Below are 15,736 nucleotides of genomic sequence, written 5' to 3' on the forward strand. Positions count from 1 at the left end.
GTGGAACGAAGTTGAGTTAAAAACCTGACGAGAACCAACCCCAAAACCCCTAGTAATGGTTCATTCATTATTGTACTGAGCTCTGCAGGCAAAGTTAATTGATAATAAAGACCTGGTATGCTCCTGCTGGATTAAGCTAAAGTACCACAGGATTCACTTTAGTTCTGAAAGGTGTTTGTAGTAGCTTTGACGTAACAGACTCAGTTGCTATCCATTTAAGAATGGAAATCGATAACAATTTCCCCTCTTTTCCATCCACTCCTCTGTCCTCTCATTCACCCGTGCACGCGTGTGCTTGCCGCCCTGGTTTGTGTTTGGGATTTGGTGACAACCTGAAGTTGTCCTGTGTTCTGCAGCTGAACACAATACTGCCATCTACTGTTATTATGTGAACATTAGGTCCTAGCTGGCCTATACTGTATGTAACTTTTCTAGTGTTCATACTTAGATCTTAAAAGTCTCCATCCTATTCCTAGAAAACTCATTCAAAATTCTCTGAAATTTGAATGAGTGAAAAGTCTCTGCATGTGACTGACTGTCCTCAATCTATCACATGCATTTTCTTCTCTTGGGATGACCAACCGATCTGAGAACACATTATTTGGTTGTTGGCATATGCAGGGATCGATTAACATCTCATGTATTTCTCAGTGGGTTAGCCGAATCAATCTGAAATTGCACATGTGCATTGACCATTGGCATATTCAGTGACTGATTATTAGCATATAGCCGTGGTCCCATAGCCCAGAAGGACAGCCATGCCATGGCTTTATTGGTTGTCAGGGTGGCTGTGGTAAAGAGTGTGTGTGTGAGTGACTCTTGGGCTCTGCTGTTCTAGGGTTAATTAACAAACCACATGTACACACTAGCAAATTGATTTCCAACACTGCTCACAATCCGCAAGACAAGGGTCTTGCGAAAGACATGGGTAATTGGCACGTTCGACACCTCTGCATGTGCGTTGGCTACTCTCCTTCAGATGTGGATGAGTGACCATGCCCCTGATGCTTGTCAGGGACAATTGTCAGGGACGTGCACACATAGACATCAAAGGGGGCTTCAGCCCGTGCCATTTTACCCATCTGTAAAACAACTGCCCTCTCCAGACCACAAATGCAGCATTTACTATAGTGGAAGAAATGCAAATGCCACTCCTTTCCTTTCCATGCCATACCGGAAGGCAGCATTCAGGAGAATAGCTTTTTTTCCCGATGTCTCCTGAACTTGGAACACACCATTTTGCATTGAACAAATTTGTCGTACACATCGCATCTCCAGTAGTTCAAGAGTGCTGGGTTGCGCCCCGAAAATAGCTGATCTACAAGCTCTCAACGCGTTGGTGCGTGCAAGAGATTGCGTGCGTGCAAGGATTGCGTGCGTGCAAGGATTGCGCATGTTTCTTTCCTTCCTGGGAGCAACATGGAGTCCAGCGTACGGTCTTCGCTTCCTAACCTTATTTAATTGACCTTGACCACAGCCAATCCTTGCTGCAATCACCACCACATTATAAATATACGGTAACCTGTGATATCTCGCCCGGCTTGTCTGTTCTGCTTCACAGCAGACCAAACATGGGACGTTGAGTACTGCTCTTGTAGATCGGCTATTCCTGCCATTCACTGCTTTCAAATTCGTCGTCGTCCTCCACCCCAACGTCGTCCTTCCTCCTCGATTCCTTCTGTCTCTATTTCTCTAGGAACCCAGGGGAGGGAGGGGGGGCAGTGATGGAGCAGAGACGACCAAGCACTCCTCGGAGTAGAGCAACGATGGCCGTCAGCTCTGAGACTTCGAAAGTAGAGGTGTGGTCTCTTACTAGACGCAAATCTAGGTTATGTTGACTCGTGTCCCAATATCCAACACAAGTTCTACGCGGTAGATCCAGTGTGTGTGTGTTTTCCATAGCATAGGGCAAATATTTATCAATGCTGGTGATGCTGAACTGAGAACATTCCCTCTCCTCTCCTCTCCTCTCCCTCCAGGCCTCCTAGCTACGCAAAGGCCTGGAGCCATTATGTTTGAACAATCGATCCCGGGGTACAGAAGTCACCGCCGGAGGAGAGATGGAGTGTGTGTGTGTGTGTGTGTGTGGAAGGAGACAGACATCCTCTTCGGCTTGACTTAACACTCATGGATTTCACTATCCATTACCCTCAGTCATCACCTTTCATGTTTACCAGAGAGAGAGAGAGAGCTGCACTTAAGCGATGCTTGCAGCCGGGCCCAGGAAACTGCTACCCGTTTGATACCAACAATAAATATTTTTATACTGTAATCTCTGTGGTGTAATAAGGCACACCTGCATTGATTGATTGATTTGTATTTCACAGTATGCATCATGGGTACATTTCAAAGAAAGCACAAGTCAATACAAAAACTGTTACTTTGTGGATAATAATAATAAACTTTATTTGTATAGCACCTTTCATACATAAATGCAACTCAAAGTGCTTCACAGGGCAGAACATAAAAATAGCAATAAAACACAGGCAAGCAGTTAGAAAGATAAAACAATTGTCGAGCTAGCATATACAAATTAAAAACATAGATGGACAAAGCACACAGCAAATCAGTCAGAACAGAGATGTTAAAAACTCAACTAAAAGCAAGAGTAAAGAGGTGAGTCTTGAGTTGAGCTTTAAAAATGTCTACAGAGGGTGTGTGTGACCACCCTTTTCAATTCATCAGAACATTTAAGAGACGTACTGTACCAATATACACTTCTATAAAATCGAATCATCATAATTATAAAGAAAGTAAAAAAAAAAGGGGAAAAACATGTACAGTATGGGGAGAAAGGGATGGGGAGAGTTCAGACTTAATTTACACGGGCCAGTTTCAAATTGCAGCCGTTCGTAGGTGCTCTTTGAGAGCGGTTTTGACGGAGTCAAGGGATTCACATATCTTAATGGCTGTTGGTAGGGTGTTCCACATTTTAGTGGCATAGGATCGAAATGAATTGAATCCTGAATCTGGGATGCACATGGTTTGTCGAACTCCCTCTGGTGTTGTGGATGTGGACTTCGTTGACATTAAGGATGTATTTAGACAGGTACATGGGTATCTTGGTGGTGTAGCGAATCTTGTAGACCAGACCCATTGCAAAATGCTGTACTCAAAATGGGCAGGGTGGGGTTAGGTGGGTTTCAAATCAAATCAATGTTATTTGTATAGCACATTTAAAAACGACTCATCGTACCAAAGTGCTTCACAGGACAGAGAAAACAATACAATACAGTGCAATACAATACACCTGTGTAAAATGAAGCAATAAAAACAAAAACAATGCATAGTTATGGTATAGTAGACAAGAAAGACGTTTAAGAGCAGTTTAAAAGCAGCAGGGCAAACATATGTATAAAAGTGTAAGAGCATCAGGGGGACTGGAAGGCATGTGAACATAAAAATGTTTTGAGCCTAGGCTTAAAACTCTCAACGGAGGGGGCAGATCTGACAGCAAGGGTTTGGGGAGTGAGGCCAAGTATCCTGACCAGTTTGTTTTGCGAAGTCTGGACAGTGTTCCGTTCACCTCCACCAGCTGTTCTCTCCCCTCCAGGTAATTTACCTTATTCACACCTCTGCCATCTTGCCAGCAAGGTACTACCGTACTAACTAGGTGCAACTTCCTATAGACACCCCATTCGTCCAAACAGAAAAGAAAATCTAATTGTATTAAACGATGTCAAACTCACCAACATCGGAGCTGTACGGAAAGCTTGAATTATCCTCTTTCAATCTGTAAAGTTTTTGTTTCATAAAAATCCACTGTAGACATGTGAGCTATACTTCCTGTCAAGAAATTCCGTGCGGGATTATTTTTTTCCTAAGTGTCAGAGTTTGGGAGTGCTTGTTGGATATCATTCCATGGCCCTGCGTATAACCACCTGTTTTGAATTTGCACATAATGCAGGAGGCGGCAGGAGGTTGCTTTACTAACTCCAATACTTTAAGGAATTTCTTGACAAGGAAGTAGCTCATAACAAGTCTACAGTGGATTTTTATGAAACAAACAACTTTGCAGATAGAAAGAGGATAATTCAAGCTTTTCCCACAGCTGCAATGTTGGTGAGTTTGACGTTGTTTAATACAATCAGATAGGACTTTTCTGTTTGGATGAATTTGGCTGTCTAGATAGCACCTTGCTGGCAAGCTGTGTCGAGAGCACGCTGCGCCTTCATGTTCCACATGGCGGTGCATGATTACCTACCTCTCTGACCTGCCATCAGCACTGCCTGGTGCACACCTGTAATCAACATTATCATGTCATGCCAGGTTGTCATTAGTCCCTCTGCAGGGAACACAAAAGCGCTCTGTTTCTCTTGATTGACATCCCAATTCCCAACATGGCTTGTTTAGCATGGGGTAATTGGCCCTGCTCATTGACTGCCTTGCACCCAAATGTAATTAGACCGACAGAAAAGATTAGAACGGCATGGTCCTCTAGAAATAATGGGTCCGTTTTCTCTCTGAGAGGATCACGTTAACCCATTTTGAGCGGGAACCCCTTTTGGTGTTTTATAAGCATTATATGTTATACTTTAGCTATTGAAAAATAGCAGATCTACAAGCTCATAGCGCGGCACCGAGTGCCGCGCTATGAGCTTGTAGGTCTGCTATTTTTGAAAAGTCGTGAAAATGTGGTACAAATCTTTGAATATATTCTTTCAGAGCGAACCTTTTTAACTCAAATCTTTGCTTCTGGGGGGTTCTTGGAACAACATATTTTCAGATGGGGGTCGGCGGCCAATTACATATAATTGTTGGGGTCCTTGACATGAAATATTGAGCACCACTGACATAAAAACATGATTTAGAAGACTTTTTTTAAATTTTTGACGTTAAGCCTAAATGGGTTAACATTCAGTGGCCTGGCCCTGGCTGACAGGCACTAGGCAGGGCCCCACTGTCTGTCCACAGCACTAATAACACACCTCAGCAAGCAGCTACAGGTCCATGTCATGATTGCACAGGTGGCATGGAATACGCAAGGGGAAAGAAATTAAAACGCAGGGGGTATAAGCTGTATCCATATAATTATTATACTAGTTCATCGTGGCTCATTTGTTTCATGTCTTGTGCTGTAGGGGGTTGATAGGAGTAATCTGTGATGAAGATGACTATGTTCAAAGACTTTTTTTTTTACAATCCAGTACTTTACTGATTTAATAACTCCTGCCAGTCCCCTCCCCCGCCTGCACCAGAAACTTTTGGCTACAGCATTGGGGACCAGGAGGATGAAAAGCCACACATGAAAGGCCACAGTTTGTGACATGAATATAAAACATGGTGGTGATACAGGTTCTCTATATATTCCATGAAACCGGGTCCCCAGACTCCCCATGTCGCCAAGCAATTCTTCCCCATGTGCACGACACGTAGCCTACCCACCCGCAGCAGTCTGAAATGCCTGAATAGCCTACTATAGCCTACTACTACTACTATACCTGTAACCTGGAATGGCTTAGGGTCGACGACAGAGTACAGCAACTTGCAATGGGTCTGGTCCACAACCCTCCAGCAAGGGCCCTGTCTAAATACTTCCTTAATGTCAATGAAGTCCACACTCACAACACCAGAGGGAGTGCAACAAACCATGTGCAACCCAGATTCGGCACAAACAAGGGACTACATTCATTTCGCTCCTATGCCACCAACATGTGGAACGCCCTACCAACAGTCATTAAGACATGCAAATCCCTTGACTCCTTCAAAACCGCTCTCAAAGGGCACCTACGGACGGCTGCTATTCGAAACTGGCCCCCGTAAAATCTGAATCCCCCCACTCAATTCCCCCCTCACTGAGCCTATGTTAATTTCTTTTCCCTTTTTACCTCCTTTATGATGAATTCCTGTTCTGTTCTTTGGCTATATATATTGGAAGTGTCCATTTGTACGTCTCTAAATGTGTTTCTGAATTGCACAAGGTGGACCCTCTTGTAAACAAGTGTAATGCTTCATTGGGTCGTCCACTCACAGTTAACAGTCTTTGTATTGAGTTGTGCTAGAAATGTATTCTGCAAACTGTTAATAAATATTTAAATCAATCATGAATGATCCATCCCTGATCCATCTTCATCTGGAGTCGACCTTCCATGCCACCCCACCCATCGAATCTACAAACGGGTCCCCATTCAACACCACCTCCGCCCCCTTGTGTTGTGTGCATCACCCTCACTCTATTACTCCACTTGTCTTGTCTGGCTCAGTCAGAGCGTGTGGGACTCTGGCGGCCAGTGGCGAGGCTAGAGGGGAATACAGCGCGGTCGCTGTCGGCTCACCATCCTTGCGCAAAAGAACCAGTGAGCTCCGTGTGAGAATTCACACTAATACCCCGACCTGATCAATAGAAGTTATTATAAACAGGAAAAATGTACAGTTAACTGCGTGACTGACTTGGCGTCATATGGCGTTGCTGCCCTTTCCCTTTTAGACCAGCAGCTTATTAGCCGATCGTCATATCATCATGGGCAACCAGAAGCACGCGTAAAAAGTGATTATTTTTGAACTTTTTTGTTGTTGTAAACCCACGAAATGGATTTCTATTCTCTGAATGAATCGACTGACTGTGCGCACGGAGATGAGCTCCAGAATGGAACCGTTTACGAGAGCCTGGACCCCGCAAACATCACCTGTGGAAACGCGTTCGCGGTCCGCATACCAGAAGTTCCAGAATTACGCAAACAAAAAGGTGAGCGGCCATAATAATAAGTGAGTTTAACTGAGTTTACATCTCAGAGTATGGTTTACAGTTACACACTTAGGCTATTCTGTTAGAAGGATGTCAAAGTAGCCTAGATGATGTCAATGTTTGAATGAAAGCACTGGACAATTTTTTATTTTCCCAAATGTAATAATCTAAAAAAGAAACAATCGCACAATTGCAAAATAATAATTTGATCAGTAGCCTATTGTCTCATTGTCTGTGGGCATGCTTATGCGCAAATCATATCCTTGTAAATTAATATGGATTCTGGTCATCACTGAAAAGCATAAGCTTGAATTATAGTTGCCTATTTTATATTATATGTTTTATATAGTTCTTTTTGAGAGAGGGATATCTGCAGATATTGAAAATTGGGTGTCAGCAAAACCTCAAAGCATGTTATATTGTTAAACATAGGCAAGGTGGTAGGCTATAGCCTACCGTCATTTCTCACCTCGCGTAATTTTTCAGCTTTTATTTTCAAACGGGCTATTTAACGAAAATGCCCTGTTGCTACTTCCCCTGGGCTGGTCATGATGATGCTACACTAATGGCAGCTGTTACTTCAACTCTTTCTATTTTCGCCCTCCTAAATATGCCTTAATGATTCTTTGCAACTGTTGCGATGTAGTAAGCAGCTGGGGGGAAGACGGGTCTAGGCTATGCCCAGCATCTAAAAAAAAAAGAGGGACCCCTAATAGGCTATAGCCTATGGCCACTATACTGTATAGGCGTGAGTGTGACTATTATATATCCTATAACATTTTCTCCACTGTGCACATTTTTGATTAAGCATGCTTGTAAGTTGTAACATACTATATTCAACACACACACACACACACACACACACACACACACACACACACACAGTGGTATATATAATTAAGCTGCACACACAAGAGATGTGTGGAAGTCACATGGTCATTTTTTTATCGCTTGCTCAGCCACTTATAGACAGACTATCACTCTCCCACCATGTTCAGTCTTCAGTTCAGTTCAGTCCCCCCCCCCCCCCCCCACACACACACGCACACACACACACACACACACACACACACACACATACATACTCCTCTTTCCGCCTGTTCCGCCGTCTCTCTTCCCATGTCAACCCCTCTACCCCCACCCCTGTTTTATTCCATCACTCAGTTTGTATTTATGGTGAAGGCTGAAGCTGAGAGCCAAGCCGTACCACAATCAGAACGGACCCCCAGACACGGCTGCACCATAAAGTATAGTCTTTATAACAAGCTGGCTTCACACACACATGCCACACACCATTTTAATAAAAGGGTAATTCAGCTTGTTTATTTTCACCAGGCAATCAATGAATAATAAGTTGCATGACAATGTGTTAATCGATAACTGACCTTCTTTACCTTTTGGCCAGCAAATTGCACCGTGTCAGATTCAGAAACATTCGGATATTACGTTAAGAGTCTTCATTTGATTATGATACCGTGTATTGAGTCTTTGCGGACAGAGTTACATACAGTACTGCACATAAGACATGCAGACAACCTACACAGTTCTGCAGACGTTTGTGGCTTGACAAAAAGTACCTCCTTCACGCTCTCTCTCTCTCTCTCTATCTCTATCTCTCTCTCTCTCTCTCTCTTTCACCATTACCACACCCCAGCCCTCCTAGGCCTGTCTGCCTCCCATCTCCATCACTCACACTGTCTCATCACTCATCACACTCTACCACCTGAGAGCGGAGGTGTTTAATAGTACCCACCACACGTACTGTTTGTGCACTGCAGCGGCTACACATTGTCGACTGACACACTTTGTTTGAATCTTTAATTGTCTCTGGTGTCAGTGGTGGCTTGACTGTTCTGGGATGAGCTTTGGTTTTAGCCGATATGACATTTACTGTTATGGATTAGCAACCGGCTGTGACATTTAACAAAACCGCACTCAGCCAAGAGTTGGATTTTCCCCTTGTGTGTGTGCGTGTGTGTGTGCGTGTGCGTGTGCGCGTGCACGTGCGGTGACTGACATCAAGTCACCCCACCTAGTCCTAATCAAAAGGTGTCATTAGGAGAACAGACGAAACATAAAATATTCATGATTTGGCTTATTCATGTTAATTAATGGTATGGATAATTTATTAATTCAATGTCACGGCAATTCTGATGTTGGTAGTTTCTGCCCTTGCTGTGCAAATTCACCACATGTGATTTATTTTGCAGCAGTACATAATGAGTCCTTTTTTCTACTTTTGTAAATAGTACAATTTTAATTCCAGATTTGTACTTTTACTATGTCTACATTGCAGTATTGATACTTTTATTTTAGCTTTCTTTCGATATTTATCTTTCATGCTTACAGTATGTGTGCTTCCTGTGATCATGTCAAACATTCCTCATAATTGGGTTTCTTATGATTGATTGAAACCTTTATTTCAGGGGAATCGAATTGAGACCAGGGTCTCTTTTTCAATGGCGCCCTGTATACAAACAAAGAACATTTACAGCAATGATTTTACATACATGACATGGACACACAGTACAACAAATATAATACACAAGCACATACACACAGAAACAAAACCTTATAACCAAATATTACAAAAAGCAGGTGCATATGCCTTCCTCTAGTGTGAGGTCAGTTAAGAGTCTTTTAAAAGTAGTAAATGAAACAAGGACATTCAACTTCAATTTGTTTTGACAATTATTCCATAAATGTGGAGCATACACCCTGAAGGCAGTATCTCCCAATTTAGTAGTAGTTTTTGGTACCTTCAACAAAAATGCTTGTTCTGTTTTGCCTCTGATCTGTACAGCACTTGGTTGTTTTAATTAAAAGTGCTTTATACATAAATGTTCATTTGATTTGATTTTTTTACGTAAGCAAAACAATGTGAGTCCTCTTTCCACCACTGTTTACACGTTCAGAGTTAAATGAACTCTGAAGATTTGACTGTGAGAAAGCTCCATCTGTGGTGTGTATACAGTACATTGACCAAGAGGCAGTCACCCAGTTCTGATAAGTAAGGCGATGAAGAATATTGTTTTGTCAAATGTGCTGGTGGTGAGGGAGTTATATCACTCCCATACACACTAATGCATGTTTAATTCATCTTCCTTTAATTAAAAAGTAATTTTGTGGCTGCTATTTCTATCTTAATGAGCCTAATCGTGACGTGTTAACAACAGAACAGAATCCAAGGGGAACACAGTTGTGTTACTGCGGTTTACTTGTGTGAGTGAGCAAGATAATCCATTACATGTTATTACTAGTCAAAGAAGATGTGTGTGCACAATGCGTGCGTGCGTGCGTGCGTGCGTGCGTGCGTGCGTGCGTGCGTGCGTGCGTGCGTGCGTGTGCGTGCGTGCGTGCGTGTGTGTGCGTGCGTGCGTGCATGCGCGAGAAAGCAAGCCTCAAACTATCACTAGACCTGCTGAATGGCAGGATTCCAGTGGTGGTGCAATAGTTACTGGAACTAAATCCATTTGATCGATTTAAAAATAAAGTAATTGAGTGCATCCATTGTGGGCACACTTGCACCCTAAAATCTGTGTGACTAATTATGTTAATTGGTCGCCAGCCTGATTGGCTGCATTCCGTCATTTGTTTTGTCACTTTCGCTATGAAGTGACAAAATGACTCATGGAACGCAAGCGAATCAGGCTGGCGACCATGAGGCTCGTAGACAATGATCTTTAAATGACTTTATATGGGCCTGAGAATGTTGTGTGTGTGTGTGTGTGTCACAGCCAGGTGTGTGGAAATATTATGGACAACAACTTCATTTTTAGCATATTTTATTTTATTATTTATTTTGGCCCACTGCCTCAGGTTTGTTGTTGTTGATTTGTGCTCTTAATTGAGAGTAGAATGAGGCAAAGCAGAAATGGAAAAATAGCTTCTTCCCTCGCATGCAACTTGTCAACCCCTAAGGGGAACTTTGGTGGTATAGATGGTAGGTGTGTCTGAGTATGTGCACATATCGCATGCACACTTGTGTGCGTGCGTGCGTGCGTGCGTGCGTGCGTGCGCGTGTGTGTGTGTGTGTGTGTGTGTGTGTGTGTGTGTGTGTGTACAGCTTGTGCGTATCTCTCTGGCCACAGTGTCCTTCATATTCTTGTGTGCACTATGGGACACATTCTGGTGCTGTGTTAATCCCCCAGGGCATGCCATGCACGCTAGTAGGCAACCTGTTTTGGTGTGTGCTGTTTCTCAACAGCAGGTGAGTGGATGTTGACTGACGGGTGAGAACCGAGGCTTTAACGGGATGTGACCTGGGGAAGCTTTCTAATCCCAGAGGGCTCGGGCTCTGTGATGCTTGCCATTCCAAAAGGCTGCCATGCCACAGCTTACTTCGTTTCTGTTGAGACTAGATGTGCTGGCATGGTGTTGTAATAGCATACATATGGTCCAGAGTCTCCAGACAGTGTGTGTGTGTGTGTGTGTCCAACAGCATCTGTACTGTTAATACAGTATAACCCTTGTGCACTATAGACTTTTATCTGAATGCTAAACATTTAAATACAGTCAGTATGAAAAACTGTAGATGGGTGACAGCTGATATAGCTAACCAGTGTCCCTATAGAGCGTCGCAGTCCCGCCCTCTACCATGGACCAGGAAATGATTCTCCGTTCATTTTCCTCATAGACATTTCAGAAAGTATTTATTTAAAGACGTTTACGCCGCGGACAAAGCCAACTAAGAGTCGTGACAAATCATGACAACAAACACAATTTTTGGGGCCGAAAAAATAATTAGAAAGAAGAAAAAAACGGCAGGTTACAACACTTTTTTTGTTGTTTTTCTTCTTTGTAATTATTTGTTTGGTCCAAAATATTGTTTGTGTTGTCATGAGTTGTCACGACTCGAGTTGGCTTTGTCCGTGGCGTAACCGTCTTTAAATAAATACTTTTTGAAATGTCTATGGGAAAAATGCATTGGGATTCATTTCCTGGTCCATGGTAGGGGGCGGGACTGCGACGCTCTATAGTGTCCCTATTCACAGCAGGCAAACAGTGAGTGAAACTAGTAAAAAATAGCAGATCTACAAGCTCACAAAACGGCGTGTTGCACTGTGTTGTGAGCTTTAGATTAGCTTTTTTTGTTATGAAAAGGGTGTTCTACTCCATAGATGTAGGCGCCGGAGGACTGAGTCTAATTTGGTAATCTCGTACTGATGTATAACCAGAAGTTAGTCCACTGACAGTGAGTAAGAACATGACTGAGTGTGGACGACATACAAATTATTGTCAGCACTACTGCATCCAAATAAGCTTTGTATTTTAGATGTCAACCCACAAAACCTTCCGTACCAACTGTCACAAATTCCCAGCACATACTAGTGCACAGTAAATTCCCGAATGTTGTCCAACTGTCGGGCATAAACTAACAATTAGGATTTTGCTGTGAGGAGCCTGTATGTTGGGAGGAAGAAAGACTGCAAAAGCAGACAACCCGCGACACTCCAAATTAGAAGAGTTTTATTTTATAGGTGCAAGGCTCAGAAGTGCAAATGTAAACAAGGAAACGCCAGCACACAATAAATGTCCTTTCACATTTGTTTATAAACCACGTGAAAAGGACATTCATTGTGTGCTATGGCGTTTTCCCTTCTTTCCAGCTGTACATTGGGGACATTTTGCAGTCAGTTCATACCCTGAAGAAGGCATCTTGTTTGCCGAAACGTCGGTTCAATAAAAGTTTGTTTGTGGATATGGCTGACGGTTGTTCATGCTTAATGATAAAGACCTTCCTCCAGCAGCATTGGAACACCATATTTCAAAGCTATACAATTCAGATGAATACGAGCAATGAATTGGCACATTATGTTCCAACTTCTTCTCAATTACTGTCTACTGTAAATGTCGTTCTTCCAGCCGCGGATGAAAGGCAATTTGAATTTGTTGCCACTCATGCAGAGAAATGTGATTGCTGAAAAGGAATCACTGTTGCTTTTTCATACGTGAACCATTTTAATTATGGTTAATGCAGAGGCCCGGACTGCTTTCCTCCCCCCTGTGGTTGTTTCTCACTCTTATTCTTATTCTTATTCTTGCAGTGATAGGACAAACAGTCCTATCACCGCAATTATACTGTACTGTACATGTTTAACCCATTTTGACCTGAGATCAGATTCAAAAAATGTCTTCTATATCCTGACAGTTTTCTGAAAAAGCTATGTTTCTATGTCAGTGGTTCTTCGATTTTTCAAAAATAGCAGACCTACAAGCTCGTAGCGCGCCACTCGGTGGCGCGCTATGAGCTTGTAGATCTGCTATTTTTCAATAGCTAAAGCATAACATAATGCTAACACCAAAAGGGGTTCCCGCCCAAAATGGCTTAAAGGATAGAACACACACACGCACGCACGCATGCACACACACACGCACAAGCACGCAGCCTTTTGACAGGGTCTAGTTACACGCGGGCAAGCTGACGGCAGGGTATCTGGATCAATACAGACAAGAGTGATAGTATTGATTTGTATGTAAAGACACAGTGCTGATGAATGTGTTCAACGGGGAGTCGGGGGACTCTCCTTGAAGCACTGCACCTAGCCCACTCTCTTGAGGGTCAGACTGCTGACCCCTTATAGGGTCAACATGCCGTTTACAGGTGATGATGAGTGGGTGAAATGATGCTCCGTACAAACCCATCTTGTTCTCTAAAGTTCAAGTTGTCGGTCCGAGCATATGGGCCGTGTGTGTGCGTGCGTGCGTTTGTGAGTGACTGTGTGTGTGTGCATGTGAATATGTACATAGGCATATGTCAAATTTGATGTGGGGGCGGGGGGCTGCCTCTAACAGGCTAGAGAGCAAGGCACCAAGAGAGGATAACAGTAAACATGAAAACGATATGCCAATTTTATTGTCGATGTTGCTGCACTGCCTCTGCAATGGCATTGGCATCCCTAAACTCTAACCCATTTTGGGCGGGAACCTCTTTTGGTGTTTTAAAGCATTATGTTATACTTTAGCTATTGAAAAATAGCAGATCTACAAGCTCATAGCGCGGCACTAATGCTATGAACATGTAGGTCCGCGATTTAAAATCTTTGAATACATATGTATTATTACAGAGTGCACATTTTAACTCAAATCTTTGCTTCTGGCCGGGGAGGTCCCTGGAACAACATATGTTCAGAGCACCACTGATACAGAAACATAAGGTTTTTGAAGACATTTCTTTTTAAATTTCGACGTCAGGCCTAAATGCCGGCTAACATCCCTTTCACCACTGTTTTGTCCCCCTGCTTCTATATACTCCGTAGCGGAGGACCACACGTTGCGGATCTTGCTCTACGCGCTCATCTTCCTGCTGAGCGTCCTGGGCAACCTCCTGATCATCGTGGTGCTGGCGGTCAACAGGCGCATGCGCACCGTCACCAACTCCTTCCTGCTGTCGCTGGCCGTCAGCGACCTGATGATGGCCGTCTTCTGCATGCCCTTCAACCTCATCCCCAACATCCTCAAGGACTTCATCTTCGGAGCCGCCATGTGCCGGATAGTGGCTTATCTCATGGGTGAGTGCTGGTGTGCTGGTGGTGGTGGAGGACAATGGGGGGGGATTGGGGGTGGTGGTGGTTTCAGACTAGTAGGGAGGGATGCTCCGATCTGAGGTTTTTTTTGGGACCGATCCCGATGACCGATTGTTTTTCTCATAATCGGCATAAGGGGAAGATTTGAATATTTCCAAAATGATTATGCCAAAACCCACATCAAAACTGTTCCTGTGTGTGTGGGGAGGAAGGGGAGAATGTTTAGGCCTGTCACAAAGAGGCAAAATTATATTATACTATATATCTGATTGACTATTATACCACTTAAAATTTAAGTGGTATAATAGTCAATCAGATATATAGTATAATATATGCAATAAGGGGCCCCAATAAAACATTTGAAAGAACAATTAAATTTGAAGTGAGGATATTACCTGTCTAGTAACATTACGCAGACCTACTTTCAGCAATCAAACTCAGACAATTGAATTAACTCAGTTTAGTCTTTTTATTGAATTTCACAGAATAATGCAATATTCAGAAAATGTCAATAAAAACACTCAATGCTTCATGCATGCATAATCAATTTAAAAAAGGGGGGAAAATAATAACCCAACAGAAAAGGCTCAGCTCAAAACATCACAAAAATACTTTACTTCATGCTGTTTCCAGACACTTGCCATGTGAGAGTTCAATTGTCTGAGAGAGACTCGGGGGGAGAGAGAGGGAGGACCCACCACACACACACTCACACACACTTTTCTTTATAGTTTCACGAGAACGCTTTCTTTTTTGAGTGGTGTAAACCAGGGGTTCTCAACCCGTGGGTCGCGACCCCTCGGGGGGTCGCCAAATTATTTTAGGGGGTCCCCAAATTATTTTCAAAAAAAAAAAAAAGATTAAAAAAAGAAAAATAGCAGACCTACAAGCTCGTAGCGCGCCACTCGGTGGCGCGCTATGAGCTTGTAGATCTGCTATTTTTCAATAGCTAAATTATAACATAATGCTTAAAACACCAAAAGGGGTTCCCGCCCAAAATGGGTTAAGGTTATTGTAGCAGTCAATTTATATTGGGGGTCGGGAGGGGGCGGGGCGGGGGTCCCGAGACATTGCCAAAGCATTTCCGGGGGTCCCCGGCCAAAAACGTTGAGAACCCCTGGTGTAAACCACTCCTATGACTGGCTTTGTTAGTTTACGTGTCTGTCTGTCTGTCTGTCTGTTCGTAAAAAAGGAGCATGGTTGCTACGGTCACCAAGTTCACCCGGGTGTGATTTCATTACGTCAGGCTATGTAAGACCTTACACCACTCAGTTCACACGGGTGTGATTTTTTTCTGCTATGAGAGGGAGAGAGAGAGGGAGGGACACACACACACATTCCTGGTACTCAGCTGTTCATTGTTAAGCAATTAACACTTTGTGTGCCCACACACCACTTTAAAAAAAAAAAAAAAAACCCAGAGTGCTCATGTTTTAATTTTTTTACATTTTGACATATATATATTTTTTTTATATAAATAGCCGGCGGGCCGCATTGGGCGGCTCTGCGGGCCGCAAAATGCCCG

The 15,736-nt window shown here is 43.2% G+C and overlaps 1 protein-coding gene across 1 annotated transcript in view; it reads left to right on the forward strand.

Annotated features, from left to right (window-relative positions):
• Positions 1-15,736, forward strand: part of cckbrb (cholecystokinin B receptor b) — a 34,667-nt gene that overhangs the window by 7,678 nt on the left and 11,253 nt on the right. The window contains exon 2 of the mRNA XM_079518767.1: positions 13,945-14,196. Coding sequence (XP_079374893.1) covers positions 14,046-14,196 — 151 coding nt within the window. The 5' untranslated portion in view covers positions 13,945-14,045. The remainder of the gene's footprint in view (positions 1-13,944; positions 14,197-15,736) is intronic.

The sequence above is a fragment of the Electrona antarctica genome (assembly GCF_951216825.1).
Source record: "Electrona antarctica genome assembly, chromosome: 13".
Lineage (NCBI taxonomy): Eukaryota > Metazoa > Chordata > Actinopteri > Myctophiformes > Myctophidae > Electrona > Electrona antarctica.